This window comes from Strigops habroptila, chromosome 2 (genome assembly GCF_004027225.2).
Source record: "Strigops habroptila isolate Jane chromosome 2, bStrHab1.2.pri, whole genome shotgun sequence".
Lineage (NCBI taxonomy): Eukaryota > Metazoa > Chordata > Aves > Psittaciformes > Psittacidae > Strigops > Strigops habroptila.
The window spans coordinates 39603524-39622468 of NC_044278.2; the positions used below are offsets into that span (position 1 = coordinate 39603524).

At 38.5% G+C, this 18945-nt stretch overlaps 1 protein-coding gene across 6 annotated transcripts in view; it reads left to right on the forward strand.

Moving 5' to 3' along the window:
* Positions 1-18945, forward strand: part of TAB3 (TGF-beta activated kinase 1 (MAP3K7) binding protein 3) — a 48035-nt gene that overhangs the window by 24833 nt on the left and 4257 nt on the right. For 3 of the 6 annotated variants that reach the window (XR_003989303.1, XM_030471162.1, XM_030471172.2), the window contains 5 exons: positions 3718-3906; positions 6981-8433; positions 11611-11771; positions 15102-15195; positions 16356-16439. Coding sequence is in view for 5 of the 6 variants with exons in the window: in XM_030471162.1 (XP_030327022.1) it covers positions 3805-3906; positions 6981-8433; positions 11611-11771; positions 15102-15195; positions 16356-16439 (1894 nt within the window). In the remaining variant the exon portion in view is untranslated. The remainder of the gene's footprint in view (positions 1-3717; positions 3907-6980; positions 8434-11610; positions 11772-15101; positions 15196-16355; positions 16440-18945) is intronic. The other 3 variants (XM_030471187.1, XM_030471194.1, XM_030471205.1) reach the window with 3 other exon arrangements.

Here is an 18945-nt window from a genome sequence, read left to right on the forward strand (position 1 = left end):
GTTCTTTACTTGACTGTACTTAAATCCATCTGTGTTTTCTCATCCTTGTAATCTAAAGGTTATTTAAATATTTTAAGATGAAAGAATTTATGTAAAATGTATAGAAGCAGGATGCCTCTGAGGTGTTGTTTTTATAAACTGACTTGTTTATTATTGTGTTTTGTTTTACTGGGGTTTTTTCTTCTTTTATCCTTCAAGGCCTAACTGTTACTATAAGACTTGTAACAGTTAACTTCAAATTGATGAGGCCTGAGAAACTCTCTTCCAGATAGCCTCTTTTCTGGAAATTCACTCAGGAATTATTTTAGTTGCTCCAAACATTGTAATTGCGTAAGTGCATACCAGTACATAATTTATAAATGCCAGATAGTATCTGTTGACCTTATTTATTTTTCACTTCGATCTCATTACTGATGATTCATGTATCTTCAATTTAGGTGATTTAGTGCTTCAAAAATAACAGTAGTGAAATGGATTTCCTTTAGTATATATTTGAACACATCTGTGGGGAGTATCAAGACAATAGTAATTCTACTTTTTTTTTTTCAATTAATTCTTTTAGAAAAGAGACATCAGTTGATTGATGGAACTGTTGACTGGTTTCTTAACTTGCAGGGTACACAAAGGGTTTAATGAAAGAAGATAAATTTAAGATACTGTTTTGCTATATGTATAATTTGAGCCTGTAAAAGGTGTGAAAAACCTATTAGTGTACTTGTTTAGGGCTTGAGTAATGCTTTGCATAATCCTCAGATTCACTAGTGGCTCCCAAGGTCATCTCTGTGTGTTAACACAGCGGGACCAATTCTGCAACAATATCATTTGGTTTTGCCATTAGAACTGCTGTGTGTGTAGCAGTGTTAATTTATTCCATCCTCATGAAATGCTTTTCAACTGGAGTTTGGGTATTCTCAATGCATTTTTGAAAGCTACAGATGAAGTGGCTTGCTTTTATTGTGACTTTGGGTGGTTTTTTGATGTGTTCTGCTCTGTGAACTTTCAGTAATTATAAGGCTGGTAGTGTAGTGCACCTCAGCATGTCCCTTAGCCTGTGCACGCTGTGAAAGAAAGAAGCTTTGAAGGATTGCTTTCTTAGTCTCTTATGGCTCAGCAGGAGTTCTTGTCTAAGCATCTTAGGTGTGTAGCCTGTGCTGTAAGCTCTTGGCTCTCTGAACAACTTGCTTCTCCACCTGCCGGGTGCTGTGGAGCAACCTGGGAAGTAAGTATTGTGCTCCAGCCAGTTTGTGCCTGCTTAGAGTGGTAAATGTGCAGTCAGCTGTAGGCAGGTCAAACAGAATAGGCAGGACAAAATGCTAGACAATGGGTACAACAAAGTGCTGGGCTCCTGGATAAGGCAGTAGTGAATTTTATGGTATATAACAAAAATAACGAATTACCACAGTACTGTAGGCATGGAATCCAAGGAGTTCTGAATAAGTGTGCATTCATTCTTCTCAAGATAACTATTTCAGGTTTCTTACAGACTTTTCAAGGCTATCTGTGTAACTAGAAGCTTCAACTCTTCAAAGTGAGATTTTTTTCCTTTGTGTTTAAAAGAGAACTCTGTGATAAAATTCATAGTGGCCAATAACCCGTATTACATTTGAATTTGCATTTGAAGAGAAAAGTGATACAAAAGCCTTTTTGTTCATGCAAATTAAATTATTAAAATTATCTTCTATTTCAGATTTTCAGATATTGTCATTTGTTATTCCACAGAGGTTTTTAACTGCAGTTTATTCTGGTAGGGTATTCCTCATTACTGCGCTTCATCCGCTGCCTCCTGGGAAAAGGAGAGTTGTCTAGAAACACACAGAGCTTGATGGCTGTAGGGTTTTCTTTGAGAGTCCTTGTGATGGTCTGCCTTTCAGAGTATGATGTTTGTCTTTTATGAAAAATAAGTTTTATAAAAGATCCCCTACAGTGAGTGTAGGCACAAAGTTTCAGCTGGCTTTTGTAGTTAGTGGAAACTTGTTTCCTTTTAAAATAAAAGGAGTCTGCAGCATTACTGCAGTGGACAGAACTGCATTGTGATTATACAATGTAAGTTTACTGTAGTATTTCTTAAATCACAACAGGGTAGTTCACATATCTCGCTGTTCTTTAAACTTGTCTCATTTATCCTGAGAAACTGTGTGATCTGACAGATGTAATACTGGATACTAGAATGTGTCAGACATGACAGAGAGAAAGCCTTCCTGTAAGCCTCTGTGCTATTTAATGAATACAAAGGCCAGTGAAAAGGTGTCCACATACAAACTAGCCACACAGTAGAGCAGAATTGACTTCTGCTTTTGTTGTGGTGGTGGTGGTTGTTGTTTTGCCCTTTTTCAGAGAAAAGAAGTACTGTTTTGAAAGGGGTGAAAAAAGAAAGGCATGGTTATTAAATAGTTAAAATAATAATTAAAAACAAAACAAAAAACCAACCAAAACACCAAAGCTTTTTTACACTAAAGCTGACATCTTTTATTTCTTTGAAGATGTATGTTCTGTTCTCTTGCCTATGGAAACTGAGAGACTTTCTTAGGAAAGATACAGGGAAACTGTTGGAGTTTATTAGTACGTAAAGGTATGTGTATGTTTGTGCTGATCTGTTGTACTGTTCTAGACTGCTATTAGAAGTGTAGCTTAACAGATGAAAAACTGACTGTAATACCTGTGCTATGTGCCACTCACAATTGTACCAAGGTTGAGATAGCATGGTATAAACATGGGGCTTCAATTAGCTAATGTATTACTTGAACACCAACTCTGCTGGTATCTGACTTTCATTTCTGTTCTTGAACATAGCACTGCATTCTCTGCAGTTAGGCATTCAACTGAGTAATGCTGGAAAGGCTTTTGAAGCTTAGCAATAATAGATGTGTTACAGGGGCTATTGTGTACCACCTTCAAGAAGTCTTTGTGAATCTTTACTTAGACTTCAGCTACCTTTTGATTACTGCTGTGATAATGAGCCACAAGTGAGAACAGCATTTGTTGACTCACGCTTTATTTGCCTTCTAGCAGTCCTTGGATATGGAAGTTCAGATAGAATCTTTTTGGTGTTGAATACAATAATCATGGAATGGAAAGAGGGGTTTTTGTCACTAATCATGTTAGTTTGAATATAATAGGTGCTTTGCAAAAATCTTAAATAGATCCTTACTGTTTCCTTAAAAAAGACTCTTTAAAGTCTGTTTAACTCTTGTTGTGTTTTACAAAAATTGCTTCCAGCTTCTTGGATTTGTAGTGATGTAACAAGGAAAGAGTTTAAGCTCTATTGCTAGAGAAGTATTTTCAGATAATTGTGTTTCTTAATTTTCCAGCCTGTTATTCCTAGCATGTTGTAAATAACAAAGACATGTATGCTTTGTGGTAACTTCAGACTTCCACAAACTGTTCAGAATTTCACTGGCACTACGTATATAGCAGTTCTGTTTCATGCAGGTCAGATTAATTTAAGATATGCTTACATGGTACCACGATGGGACTGTGTAAAGACCTGAACTAGCACATTCTAGGGAAATGTTATATAGGTATACCTGTGATATATTAAATGTTTTAATATTAGATTTTGAGAGATGATGATTCCCACTTTTGTGCTTAAGCCGTTATCTCTCTTGATATCTAGATCTAAAATGTAATACAGTTATTCTTTCACACATGCAGCTGGGGAAGGAAGAGAAGTTGTTGTGGTGGCTTAAAAGATAATTGATTGTGTATTCTTTCTTACAGAAAATGCTGGAAGCATCAGAAGACCATAATCATTGGAAGGCCTGTTGAATTCCATTTTTTGGTAATCTGGAACATCATCAGTCTGGCATGGCGCAGGGCAGTCAACAACTCGACGTTCAGGTACTCCATGATCTCCGACAACGTTTCCCTGAGATACCTGAAGGGGTGGTATCTCAGTGCATGCTTCAGGTATGGTAAAGAGATTTTAAGAGTCTGTGTATTTTATTTTTGAGGTATGAAAATTCTTTTTAGTAGTGTAAATGGAGCATAGATTTTCATCCTTCTGCTTTTATTTTTAAATGGTGGAAGACTCCACTGCTTGCATTTGTGTGCTGTCTTTTATGTAAAAATATTACAGCATTCTTCACTTGTGGGGGTTTTCCTGCTGACTATCCTTCCTTGCTTATGTGACCTGTGACCATATGCATATAGGAAATAAGGAAAGCGGCTAATGGGATGGTTATTGATGATGGCTATATAAATAACATACTGGAAGAGATTTTAGCAAATAATGACTCATTCCTCTGAGATAAGGAACTGCCCTTAACTGGGAATCTCAAGGTTTTCTGTCTTCATGGCGTCTTTTTGCCATGGCTGTCCAAAGGTTTATTTTTACTTCTCTGTTTCCAAATCAGGTGGCAGTTCTTTTTTTTTTTTTTTCTCCCTTGTCTTTTTTCCTTTTTTTTTTTTTTCTCCCTTGTCTTTTTTCCTTTTTTTTTTTTTTTTCCTCCTTTTCTCTTTCCTTTCCATTTCTTCCTTCCACCTTCATCTAAAATCACAAATTGGAAGTGATAATAAGTGACCATACATAATCATTTTCATAGTCTTGGTCATCTGGAGATACCTTCAATTAATGGGAAGATTTAGGAGAAGAATAGAAACATACAAGATCTTTTGGCTTTGTGTGGCTGTGGCTAATGTAGAACCTAATGTGGTAAACTGCTGGAGATGAAAGTAGTGGCAGATGAGTAGGTTTACTTATAACTGTGGCTGTAACTTTTGCATTGTATGTCTCCTAAACCATACAAATACAAATGAATTGATTTCAGACAACTGTAAAGCAGGGAAAGCCCTGCAATGTAAAGCTTTACTTAACCTGACAGTCATCTCTTCTGTACTCTTAAGTGAATGATCCTTTTGATGAACTATGTTTGTCGTAGATGTCTTTAAACCAATAAAATTAAATAGCCCCTAATGCTACAGAAGCATATCTATCTATAATACAGTGATATGATATATATTATGTATACATACATGTATATTTAATATGTATATAAACCAGTTCTGGGTAATGTTACATTGCAAATATCTGTCATTTTTTTCCAAACCCACTTTATATTTGTTTTAAGATCCATGAGCTGGTTTCCATTAACCTTTTGCAATAGATGATCTAGATTTACACCAGTGTGTGTTTTGGACCTATCAAAAATTGAGGGTCCTTCAAATGGCAGATACATTCCATACTCAGAGAAGGTCACATCTGGGTCTGTCCCTTCTACGTTCTCTCTGCCTCCACCCTGATGAAGTGACTTTAGGAAGCTGAGGACTCTATGAAGTTCAGTGTAGATGTCATCTGGCTGATGATAGTGGTTAGCTTTTTTGAGACTGCTGTCTTGGAGCTGTGGTGCTGGTTATTATTACAGGGCCTGATTCCCACATGTTCTGGTTTTAATTTTTGCTGTGGTATGTCTGGATATTCTCACTGACCATTGGGGTCTAGAAGGAGAGCTTGGCATGGAGGGAAGGTAGTCAGGGAGAAGTATCCATAGAGTTAGTCATACATAGTTAAGTGCCGGACTCTTCTGTCATGTTTAGTAGTAAGTCTTCATCTGAGATGCTTAATATGTATGTTTGTCTGATAGTGAAATCATATGGAATTCTAGGAAAGTCATCTTTGCTTTAGCATTAAGACTGACTAGGTACGAGTCCTTTAGAAAAGGACTGATATGACTTTTCAACCAATGGATAGGCTGTTGAAAATTGTGTTACAAGGTCACGTGAGTATTAATATGTATACAAACTGTACATAGCGATAGTGTTTAAAACAGAAGTGAAACCATTAGTGGTATATATTCCTTAGGATTGTAATCTTAGCCCACTAAGGAAGGCGAGGGTGTATGTGTCTATATATAAATATCTACACACTGCTTTGTTCTGGTAAGAGGTGCTGTATGTCACAGAAGGTACCACTCTTGGATCACATGGAAGTGTTAGCACCTTGTTAGCATCCTGAGGGCCAGATGTAGTTGAACTTTGAGTGATTTTGTTTTTTTAAATTTAACTACTGTTTAAATTAAAAACTGAACCACAGCTGATACAGACTGTTGCATGAGAAACTGGGGAGAAAAAAAATACACAATCTGGAATGCTTTCTAGTGATCCCACTCTTAAGGAAAAGCTATCACTTGCGTCATTCTTTGAACAAGACTACATTAAGCTAAGGAAAGATTAAGGGAAGGGGAATTCCCCATTGTACTTTTCATTTGCTTCATAACGTGTCTGTATAGTTTCAGCTACTGGCACTGCAGAAGACATGAAACATTTTCAGGGGTTATTTGGTTTCCTCATTTTTTTATTTTTTATTTTTCAACCTTGATCCTGAAATTCTTAAAGGCAGTTGAAATTATGTCAGAATTGTAAGATGCTTTATGGAATTACCATACTTTTTCAAGCAATACTTATTCTGACTTTATTTTTAAGGCACTAAATTCTAATGTACCAAGCAAAACTGTTTTTTTTTTTTTCTCTTGTACCAAGACAACGCTGGGCTTTTAAACTTTCAGGTAAAGAGAAATACTCAGGTAAACAGAAAAAAAGGTGAGAGCAGTAAATGCTCAGGTACACATTAAAACATCATCTGCATTTTGGGTTCAACTTTACAGAGTTTGCAATTTTGATCTAGTTCAATTTGATCTGTGTTGCTGCTATTAGAACTAGTTAAGTGTAGATATCTGTTCCTTGCAGAAGATGCCGAGACTTCTAACCGTTGCTTTCCCTGAATCTGGACTTGATTTTCTTAATATGTCATACTGTAGCTAGTGTAACCATAACGTCTTGCTGGATGCCATGTGAGCTATGTACTACTTACATACTGTGACTTAGTAGTTATTACCTTTATTTCGAAATTCGTGTCTGTGAAATGTTATCTGTAGTTGTGTTCAAGCTAGGCTTGATTGCAGCTTCAGTTGAATGCTTGTTGAACGCTGAACAGTGACATTTTCTTTTGCTATTTGGCAATAATAGGTATCCATTCTTACTCCTAGAACAACAACAACCTAGATGCCTGTTGTCGAGCCCTCGCACAGGAGAGCAACAAATACTTATATATGGAGTACCATAGCCCTGATGACACCAGAATGAATAGAAATAGCCTTTTGCACATTAATCTGGGTATTCATCCTCATACCAGCTATCATGCAGGGGATGGAGCTCAACTTAATGGTGGTCGTACACTGGTACATAGTTCAAGTGATGGACATATTGATCCACAACGCACAGCAGGTAAACAGCTGATATGCTTAGTCCAAGAACCACATTCTGCTCCCGCTGTTGTGGCAGCTTCTCCTAGTTACAATCCATTTTTCATGAATGACCAGAATAGAAATGCAGCTACTCCTCCTCCACAGCCACCTCCACAGCCATCTTCCATACAACCAGGAATGAACACATCTGCTATGCAAGGTCCTCCTCCCACATATATGCACATACCTCGGTACAGTACAAATCCCATTACTGTTACAGTATCACAAAACCTCCCCTCTGGACAGAGCGTACCCAGAGCTCTACAAATTCTTCCACAGATTCCAAGCAATCTTTATGGGACTCCTGGCTCTATTTATATACGACAAACATCTCAAAGTTCTTCAGGACGACAGACTCCTCAGAATACACAGTGGCATTCATCACCGCAGGGCCCAGTTCCACATTATTCTCCCCGTCCTCTACCTGTGTATCCACATCAACAGAACTACCAACCTTCTCAGTATTCTCCTAAACAACCCCAGATCCCTCAGTCAGCTTTTCGATCACCACCGGCATCCCAGTGTCCCTCTCCCTTTGGCTCTCCTCAACACCAAGTTCAGCCTCCTCAGTTGAGTCATCAGAGTTCACATGTTTTCATGCCTCCTAGTCCTTCAACTGTCCCACCCCATCCATATCAGCAAGCATCCCAGACTTTTCAAAAACAAGGTGGTCACTCTGTATCATATCTCCCTACTTTTGCTGGACCGAGTTTATCCAAAGGTTCCATGAATAAAATAGAAATTACAGTTGAACCACCACAAAGACCTGGGACTGCAATGAACAGAAGTCCTTCACCAATAAGTAATCAATCATCTCAACGAAACCAGCACCCGCTGTATACAGCCACTACTCCTCCTTCAAGCTCTCCATCAAGAGGTATGTCGGGTCAACCCAAACCTCCATTTAGTGTTAATCCAGTATATATTACCTACACTCAACCAACTGGACCTACAGGTGCACCAACACAGTCTCCTCGGGTAATGGTATCTCAGCCAAACCCAACCATTTTTAAAATCACAGTAGGTCGAGCACCGACTGAGAATCTTTTAAATTTAGTGGACCAAGAAGAGCGTTCTGCAGCACCAGAACCTATTCAGCCTATTTCTGTAATCCCAGGATCTGGAGGAGAAAAAGGAAGCCATAAGTATCAGAGAAGTTCTAGTTCTGGATCAGACGACTATGCTTACACTCAAGGTAAATGTTTCACCCTACAAATTGCATTAATGTAAAATGGATTTTTAGCTTGATTTTGCTACTTTCTAAGTGAGGATTTTTGAACCTGTTCAGAGAACAATAGAAATTGCACCAAAAATCTGTTACTGAGTTTGGCTTGATTTTTTTAAAAAATTTGCCAAGTTTCAGTCTAATACATAAAGAATTTCTGAGGTTCTTAAAGTTGTTATGCTTTTGATGTTGGGTGAATTTCTTAAAAGAAAACACTACCACTAATAGAAGTGAGTGGTTTGCTCATATACTGTGTGTCCAGTTTGTAAATTCTGAACTGTCATCAATTTTTAGAATTTGTTCTGTATTAGGGTGCTTTATAAAAACTGAAGCACCAGCTTCTGCAGGGAATTTGAATTCAATTTATTTGGCTTAGATTGCAGAGTACTAAGTGAAAGAGGAGAGTGAGGTAGGATTGCAGCTAAAGTTACTTCTGGTGTCAATATTTTTGTTTTGGAAGGTATTAAAATAATTATTTTTAAGAACTTAATCAAAAGTTCACTTCTTCCACTTAAAATTTTCAAACAGGAGGAAGTGATTGGCAGACAAATTTTAGGACATGTGTTCTGCTGCATAGGGATAGAACGTGGTTAGATTCGATGCCACATATAAATGAAGAATTAAGTAATTTAGTAAAAGGAAGGTGAAGTCTAACCTTTAGCTGAAAACTGTTTTTCTCAGAATAATCTGCTGTATAGATTTGAACATTTAAAATTGAGCAAAGGAGTCAGTCTGCAAGCAAACCGGTCATTTGGGGTAATGACAGAATGATAATCAGTAGCAATTACTGAAAGAATGTGCTTTGTTTCTTGATTTGTGTTTGGAAAAGAGAGTCTATTCCTTCATTGTTCCTTCTAGCCTTCCTTTCACTTTAGAGAGCTGATGCAGTGGTTATAATGCTGCCCTGTACTTCTCGATTTCTTATTTGGCTTTGTGTCTTCTGAGCTATTCTGACTCATCAACAAAGAACTGTTCTGTACCTGGTAGACCCAATTAAAAATGTTATTTAGAAAGAATGAATGCTAGTAGATGTGTAACTCATAGGCCTTACGTTTTGTTTGATGATGTTCCTGTTACAGCTTCGTTAAAGATTGTAGGTTACATGAGAAAACTGTAAGTAGCTTCAAATAACTGAGAAAAATGTATTCTGAAATGTAGAAATCTGGTTTTGCCTTTGCATCTTTGATGGAATTTGTGTATTCGGAAAATAAAACGAATAAAACTAGTTAGTATATGCTTTTTGGGGGGCATCTGCTTCTGTGGCAGTGCCTACCACGGCTGGGACTTCATAGAGCCTTTGGTATTGCTGCACTCTGAGCTCTTGATAGAAATAAATCGTAGCAGAATGGTACATTCTTTACTACAACAAGGGACTTCTAAAGAAGAATATATTTAACAGTTTAATATAGAAAACGAGTTTGTTTAATTTTCTTTTGAACATGAACCCTTGTGGAATTTGTTACCAAAATCCATTCTGATGTCAACACTTCCGCTGTTTCTTTGTAGTGTGAGTCATGTTTGATGACTTGGTCTAGAGTATAACGCAAAGCTGTGCAATGTAGTCATACTGGATGCTAAGTAGGAAGAGTCACGAAGACAAGGTTTGATAGCAATAGTGCAAAATTGTACAGCCTGGCATCTGTATGTTTGGGGTTTTTTGGGGTTTTTTTTTTTGTTTTTAATTTTGTGATCTCTCAGACTATTTAGACCTACGCTACTTCAGAAAGTGGAGAACGATTTTGTTCAGTAATAGTGGTGCCTATAATATAAAAACATCCGACGTTATTGTTGGATAGGATTTTCAGTGTTTATTCTTCGGCTGTGAATTGGTGGATCCTTACAAAATCCTAAGTGTAGTGCTACATTTTTGCACAGAATACTGACAGACCCCACTCATTTTTATGCTCGTGACTGTTTGGGTTTGGGGGGGGGGCTTTTTGTTTGTTCGTTTATTTTTGTTGTTCTGTTTGTTTGGTTTGTTTTGATTGTTTGGGGGTGGTTTTCTGCTCCCCAGTAAACTGTGTCATATCGTTGCTTATTTTTCTAATATTTTTTTTTTTTTTTCCCACTAGTATGCAAATATACTTGAGATATAATGTGGTTTTTCTCTGCCTGTGTTGGATACGGGTGAAGAAAAGGGCAGGTACTGGCCAGTGCTTGTCTGAATACCCACAGCAAATTTCTTTTTCTTTTCTCTGTCCTGTTAGACTTTAATCAGGTAAACCAGCCAGATCAGAAAGTGCTAAGCATCGCACTAATTGTTTTGCTCAGTTTTTGCATCATAATGAAATACTGAGAAATGTTCTTCCTGCAGAAACGGAGGATTATTTTCTAGCTAGTCAGAGTTTGTTCTTTGGCTTCTCTGGGAGCTCAACATCCGCTTGTGACTGAGAGTCATAAATTTCAATACCAAACCAAAAATATCAGAAAATGATTACCAGCAAAGAGAGGTTAGAGGACAGTGAATCAGCTCTCATGTAGAATTAAAGACCCTGAAGCACCTGAGCTGCCCCTGCTTTTCATTTTCTGGATTCTCTGTCTGTTTTATTGAAATTGTATAGATTAGCGTTTGAGCACTGGGAAGCTTAGAGTATTGAGAATTACAGTACTCTCTGAAAATATAAGACGACTTAAAGTTGTTATAGCATTAATCTGTAATAGCAGTGAAAAACACAGTTCAGGACTGACATTTGGCTAATGTCTCAAGGCTAGTGTGTCAGCTGCTATTGAACAGCAGATATGAAGTGTATTACCTTCTGATCTTACCTCTGGTATTTATTTTGTTTTCTTTGCCAGTACAGTATTAATGTAACTAGGTTGCTGTTGCATCCAGAGAAGCTGTCTCCTTGTACAGGTGCCTTTGTATTTTTGAGACGAGAAAGACCAAATGCAAAAAAAGAAGCTATGACCAAAATGGTAATATCAACTTCAAGTTACTGTATAAAATGTGTTTTTATTCTGGAAGAACTTTGTTCTAAATTGTAGTTCATTTGGCATGAAAGCATCTTCACACTGATAATTGGCTGCATGTTTATGATCACTTTTTTTTTTCCAGAAGGGTCACTCATGAATTTTGCGCGTAAGTTGAGAATTCAGTTTTCTGGGGTTTTGTGTGTTAGTAACTATTTTTTCCATGTACAACATTAGCCTTGCTGTTACACCAGCGAGCAAGGATGGAGAGATTAGCAAAGGAACTGAAGCTTGAGAAAGAAGAGCTAGAACGCCTGAAAACTGAAGTCAACAGTATGGAGCATGATCTAATGCAGAGGCGCCTTCGAAGAGTTAGCTGTACAACTGCAATTCCAACAGTAAGCAATTTGTTAGTATTTTAATTCAAGATACAAATTAATTTTTTACGTTTTCATGAGCTGCAGTATTATGCAAAAAAAATCCAACATTCTGGGGTCTAAAAGCTTTGATCTTTGGAGGTGATTTTTTTGTAACTTCTTGGCTTGTTGTAACCCAGTTCTTATAATTTAGAAACAGATGTGTCCAGCTTTCTCAGTGTTCAGAACAATTTGTGAAACTTGTATACATGTGCTTTTCTGGGCCACAGAACTGAATAGATAGTTACTTTCCTAACAACCAATACAACCAAGTCTATTTAAAGAGCCCACACCGTATACAGCTTGGTGTTCATGCAGCATGGTTTCACTTTTTTGAAGTTCTTTTGTTGTATTGAGGCATTTTGTTGTTTGAGGAGTTGTATCTCATGCAATCTATTTCCAGTTAGGTATGTGCAGAATATGCAGAGTGTCTTTGTGGCCAAGTGGCAGTGTTGAGTCAAATAGTTGGCACTTATCTCTCCTCTTTTCCATGTTGATATGTTGATATTTTCTATCTGTGTGACTTCCCACCTGCAAGTGACTCTAGCCCAAACATCTGTATGGCTCTGATAAGAGAATTCATTTACCTGAAAAATACCTTCCGGTTTGAGCAGTTGTTGGCCAAATCAGTTCAGATTTACTCTCTGTGTTGACATGAACAGTGCACACAGTCGTAGGCTGGAAGGCATAGTAGGGGCTTTTAGCTGCTTAACTAGTACAGCTGATGTATGTCTCCCCTGTTTCAGGGCAGCTTTTGGCAGATACGTTCCAGGGAGAAATACAGAGGTACTGTCTTGAGTGTGCAGGGATGAGATTAGGAAAGCCAAAGCCCAACTGGAGTTGAATCTGGTACAGGATGTCAAAGACAAAAAGAAGGCCTGTTAGTACATAGGTGACAAAAGGAAGGCTAGCAAAAATGTGGGCCCATTGCCTAACGGTACAGGAAGCCTGGTTACATAGGACATGGAAAAGGCTGAGACTGAATGTCTTTTTTACTTCAGTCTTTACAGGCTTTCAAGAATCTTTAGTCCAAGAAACCCTAGGAAAAGTCCGGAGCAAGGAACGTATACTCTTGGTGGAAGAGGATTAGGTCAGGGAATACTTAAGCAAAGCAGATACACGTCGGTTCATGGTCCTGGATGAGGTGCACCCATGAATGCTGAGGGAGCTGGCAGATGTCATTCCAAGGCCACTCTAGATAATCTTTGATTGACGGTGATGTTTGGGAGAAGTGCCCAAAGACTAGAGGAGAGCAAATGTCACTTCTGTCTTCAAGAATGAGGACCCAGGGAAATACAGGCTTGTCGGCCTCACCTTGATCCCTGGGAAGGTGATGGAGCAGCTAATCCTGGAGACCTTTTCCAGGCACATGAAAAACAAGCAGTAGTCAGCATGGAATTCACCAAGGGGAAGTCAAGCTTGTGAGCTGGATAAACTTCTAGGATGAAAATACTGTCTTGGTAGATAAGAGGAGAGCAGTGGTTGTTGTCTACCTAGACTTCCCGTAAGGCTTTCAACCTCATCTCCTTTAAGATCTTCGTAGAGAAGCTGATGAAGTATGGGCTGGATGAACAGTAAGGTGGATCGAAAATGGGCTGAACAGCCAGGCCAAGAGTGCGGTAATTGGTGGCACAAAGTCTGTTTGGAGGCCAGTGCTAGCAGTATACTGCAGGTTCAGTGTGGGGTCTAATCCTGTTTAACATCTTCCTTAATGATCTGGGTGATGAGGCAGAGTGTACCCTCAGCAAGTCTGCTGATGACACAAAAGTGGGAGAGTTGTGCTGCCATTCAGAGACCTCAACAAGCTGAAGAAATGGAGTGACAGGAACCTAATGCCATTCAGCAAGGGGAAGTAGTAAGTCCTGACTTTGTGACAACCCCATGTACCAGTATAAGTTGGAGTCAGCAATGTGGCAAAGGCTAATGATACCCTGGGTTGCATTAGGAGTGTTGCCAGCAGTGGGGGAGATGTTACCCTTCCACTTTATTCAGCACTGGTGAGGCCACACTTGGAGTATGGTGTCCAAGAGGGGGCTCCCCAGTACAAGAGGAAGGTCATACTGGAGAGTCCAGTGAAGTGCCACAAAAATGATTAAGCATCTGTCCTGGGTTCAGCTGTAGCAGTCATTTTTCTGCTTCTTAGTAGCTGGTGCAGTGGGTGCTGGGGAGGAAGAAGCGCGGGGAGTGAGCGAGCGGCTGCGTGGTTCCAAGTTACTGGCTGGGCTTAAACCACGACAGCATCTCTCCCGTGTGGACATGCTGAGAGAGCTAGGTCTGTTCAGCCTGAGGAAGAGAAAGCTTAAGGGGTTCTTGTCAATGTATAGAAATACCTGAAGAGAGGGTGCAGAGAGAACAGAGACGGACTTTTTCCACTGGTGCCCACTGGAAATGGGCACACACTGAAACACAGGAGACAGTGGGCACAAACTGAAACACAGGAGGGTCCTTCTGAACATCAGGAACCACTTCTTTACTATGTGGTTGGCTGAGCACTGGCACAGGTTGCCCCGGGAGGTGTGAACTCTTCATCTCTGGAGATACTCAAAAGCCATCTGCCATCTGGGCAGAGGGGTTGGGCCAGGTGACCTCCAGAGGTCCCTTCCAGCCTTGAACTCTCTGTGATCTTGTGACTGACTGTGATGCTAGAAAATATCCTAGGATAAGATAGTTATTCCTACATATGTGTTATTAATCACTGCTGCTAGCATTAAGAACGCTTTGTATTGCAGTAACTTAGGGTTTCTTAATGGTATGCAAATATATGGATTTAAGTAACTGATTATTCTGTTAAGAATAATTACTGCCTTGCAGCACTGAACTATTTAAATATACTGGGTTAGAAGGTTTGGCATCTTGGAGCTCCTTGGGGTGATGCCTATAAATAAACCTCTGACCTTACTCGGTTATAATCAAATAATAATTAATGTGAGCTGCAGCTCATATGCTGTTTCCTAATCATCTCAATGTAAGCTCACATATCAACTCATAAATTTGTACAGAATTTTGTAAGGTGCATGGTTTTATAAACTTGAGCCTAGCTGTGTCTTCTTACTCATGAATTTTAATATTAAGTAACTTCTTAATTTTTGTTGGTTTGATTTGTTTTCCTCCTCGAATGCCAACAGAAGAATGTTTTTTGAGGGAATAAATTGGGTAAGGGGAATGGGAAGATAGTGGACTCTTGGCTGCCTTTTCCATGCCTTATCCGTATTCAGTTTCTAATAAAGCTGTTACAGATATAGCAATGTTATTTCTGTGTCAGATAATATGCTAACTTTCTCACAACTACTATTTTGGGTTGTTTCTTTCTAGCCTGAGGAAATGACCAGATTGAGAAGCCTCAACAGACAGCTCCAGATAAATGTTGACTGTACACTGAAAGAAGTTGATCTCCTTCAATCTAGAGGTATACAATTGATATTTAAAAAAACCCACCATAATTTAGATATGGATGAGAGTTTTGATCTTCTTGAGGGTAGGAAGGCTCTAGAGAGGGATCTGGACAGGCTGGATCAAGGGGCCAAGGCCAGCTGTATGAGGTTCAACAAGGCTCAGTGCCGAGTCCTGCACCTGGGTCACAATAACCCCATGCAACACTACAGTCTTGGGGAAGAGGTTGTAGTGAGGTAGGTACCAGTCTCTTCTCCCAAGCAGCAAGTGATAGGACAAGAGGAAACTTTCACAGTCCATATACCTCAAGCACAGGAACAGGCTGCCCAGGGAAGTGTTTGAGTCACCATGCATGGAGGTATTTAAAAGATGAGTGTGGCACTTAGAGACATTGTTTAGTGGTGGGCTTGGCAATGTTAGGTGAAGGGTTGGACTTAATGATCTGGAAGGTCTTTTCCAACCTAAACTATTCTGTGATTCTAATATGGTATGTGCTCAAATGTGGATACTTGGACTCTTTGAAGTTCACTCTTGTTTATCAGTATCGACTTCTTTTTCAGTTGCAACCTGATAAACTTGACTTTCCAATATTTCTGTTGGCAAGTTTATATTACATTACCAAGGAAGTGCTGACTTAAAATGACTTTGTCAAGAGCAAATGGGGGGAAGAGAAACCCAAACCAAAAAAAAAAAACCCAAACCAACTGAAAAACCCACCATTCTTAAGTAAAGGTTCTTTACTTAATTTTTTACCTGTTTGCTGACAAAGGCTCTGACCAAATAATACAAAACAGAGCTACAGGTTGCAACCAGGAAGTTGTCAAGCAGAAATCTACTTGGGCTTTTTTAAATCCTTTTTCTGTGATGAACTTTGACATAAATACAACCAAATAGATTGGAATACCAAGAATGTCTCCTGCAGAAAAATTTACGTTTTCACATATTTTTAAAACAGTACAGAATTGTTGAGCTGGAGTTGATTCTTCAGTGTGGGATTAGCCTGTTAAAAACATACTAGAATCAGCACAAAATTGAAAATATGTGACAAAAGACTACTCAGGAAAAAGCTAACATATAACGTCTTTAATAAAAAGACATATAACATCTGAAGTCTCTAGATGTTCATATCACTGGCATATGTATGTAAATAACCTACTTACTTGTCTTCTCTGACAGGGAACTTTGATCCGAAAGCCACATGTAACTTCTATGATAACATAGAGCCTGGTCCTGTTGTGCCACCAAAGCCATATAAAAAGGGTAGGTCAACAAACAAGCATCAAGTTACCTTATCTGCATTGATAAATATTTTTTTTTTTTTTTTTCTTTTCCTTTTTTTTTTTTTTTAAACCCCTGTGATGACAGGAAGCAATTCTAATTTTTGTAACTTTTCTTTATATATGAACCAAACCAGAATGTTTTTGTGTAAGTACATTAATCCTGGCTACAGCTTGTTTTCCTCAGGCAGCTTGTTGCAATGAATGTTCTGTTAAGGTTGTATCTAAATGCTGTTACTCACTATTAGAAAAAGACTGGAAAGTATATAAACTTTTACATGTTAACTTGAGCTTCCTAATTATGTTTTTTTTAAATACTTCGAAGTTGAAAGTTCTTTGTCAGGTTTGTTTTGCTGTCTTCTAATACGTGTTAGGATTTCATAGTTTAGTTGGTATATTTTATGCAAGTTTAATTGGTCACAGCAGCTTTTTAAAATTTGCATTATATTTTAACTTACCTGGTCACACTTCAAGTATTTTCTGTGCAGAGTATGGATTTCACAGTAGCCCTGAAGTTTTAGCACAGCAAGAGCATCAGATGTCTTTAAGGACCAAGACAGAACACATATTCTCACATAGGTCTAAAGAGACAACAGTATCCCACTTGTACAAATTCATTACCGGTTTCTAAAATTTTCTGGGCTAATTGTATAGTATCTAGGATTCCTATGCATCTTGGGGCACTGAAGTTTTATGTATGCACAGGAGCTATGTGTTTAGTCTCACTTCTTGCGGAGATTCAGTTAGTATATCCCGGAGTGACTCAACACCTAGTCACTGTGTAGCTCACTGGCTTTCTGAACTTCACTGTTTTTAGTGGTGATTTTGGAGCAGAATCCTACCTTTTGTCTCAGTGGGGTTTTTTGGACCTTTTGGTTTGGTTTTGTTGGTTTCTTTTTTCTTGCCGAAATCTGTGAAAAGAATGGTTTCAAATGTTAGTGGAAGTTTTTAAACACTTTGTATCTTTGTGCTGAAATAGCCAGTCAGGGATCCTGTGCTCTGATGTAGAGAAAGCAGTGCTCTTGTCACATATACCATTTTCAGATAAAAGATTTATAATATTTGTTTCCTCTTACTGTTGCATGTACTAAAATAGTTGAAAAGAAGTCACTCTTCTGAATTAGTAATCATATAGTCTGCTTGAAAAGCCAAATTTTGTAAATAAGTTCTAGTTTCTGACAAGCACTTCCCAAAGGTTTTTGCAGTTGAATTTTGACTTCACATAAGGAAATTTTTCCTCCTCTTTTGAAGCATGTATTTTACCCTTAGATGTAATAAAATGCTTAGTATGTGGAAATGTAAAAGAAGGAGAAGGCCCAGAACTACTGCTTCTGGTTCAAAAAAAACCCAAACCCCACCAGTATTAGAGTGAGTTCCCTGCATAGGTGGTACTGCCAGGAGAGATAGCAGGTGAGCAGTGGTATGAAGGCAGCTGTCTAGATTCATGTTAAATTGCATGATTTACGTGGTTGATTGTGTAGTTAATTTAAGGCCCTGCTACTTCATGATATGTAAAGAGATTCTTTTCATTACACTAGCCTATTTGATTTATTATTGCAAAGCAAAATAACATGCAAAACTTGCATGAAACAAGTGATTTTGTTTGGCAGTTGGAAAGACAGTGTCGTATACTGATTTGTACAATTTTTATGACTAGATTCCTAGTTTTGTCTGTCAGCTTACTAGAGATCAGTTTTAGGGCTAGTGTACTGTCTTCTAAGTTTGGCTTTTAATGTGGAGTCATCAAAATAGGTTTTTTGGGTTTGGGGTTTTGTTTTTTTTTTTCCCCTTAAAATTATTGTCCCCTAATACTCAGTTGTTGAAGCTGTGGGCAGACAGACAGATATGACCAGACAAGAGTTTGCTCTGTGCTGCTGTCTGGCCAGTCAACATGGTGCAGTCTAGTGCCCAGCTACTTGCTTGCTTAGAAGGAATTTGTTGAGGCCAAGCACTGTTAAGTGACTGTACCACTTCTGGACTGGAGGAGGGTTTTCTTTAAGTATGTCTCTCAAGGCAAATCTAAGTACTGTTTGCATTAATGTTGTCATCAGCCACCTGCTAGATTTCTTAGCAGATGACAGCAGCGTGTGCACTTTGAATTAAAAATTGCAGTCGTTTTTTTCAACATAAGTTCTCTTTTAATTAAGCTGTTCTACAGATGTTTGTTTAGCAGATGCGTATCTTAACTTTACCCTCTAGGTATGTGTGCAAATGGTGTTTTGAACATTAACATTTTGTAAAATGTTGTTTCCACATCCTAGGAGTATTTGTCACTTTTAGTTGATTACCTGCAGTCTTGAAGTGGTGGTAGGAGACATCAGAAAACCAAGTCCATGGGTTAATACCTACATATGATTTGGATATGTATTGACTTTATGAGTGAAAACACTTAAGTGGTGCTTCACATACACACATCCCTGCTGCAAAGCCATGAGGAATTAGAACAATCATCTTGTTTTGAAACAGGCCTACCATTTTATTTTTATATT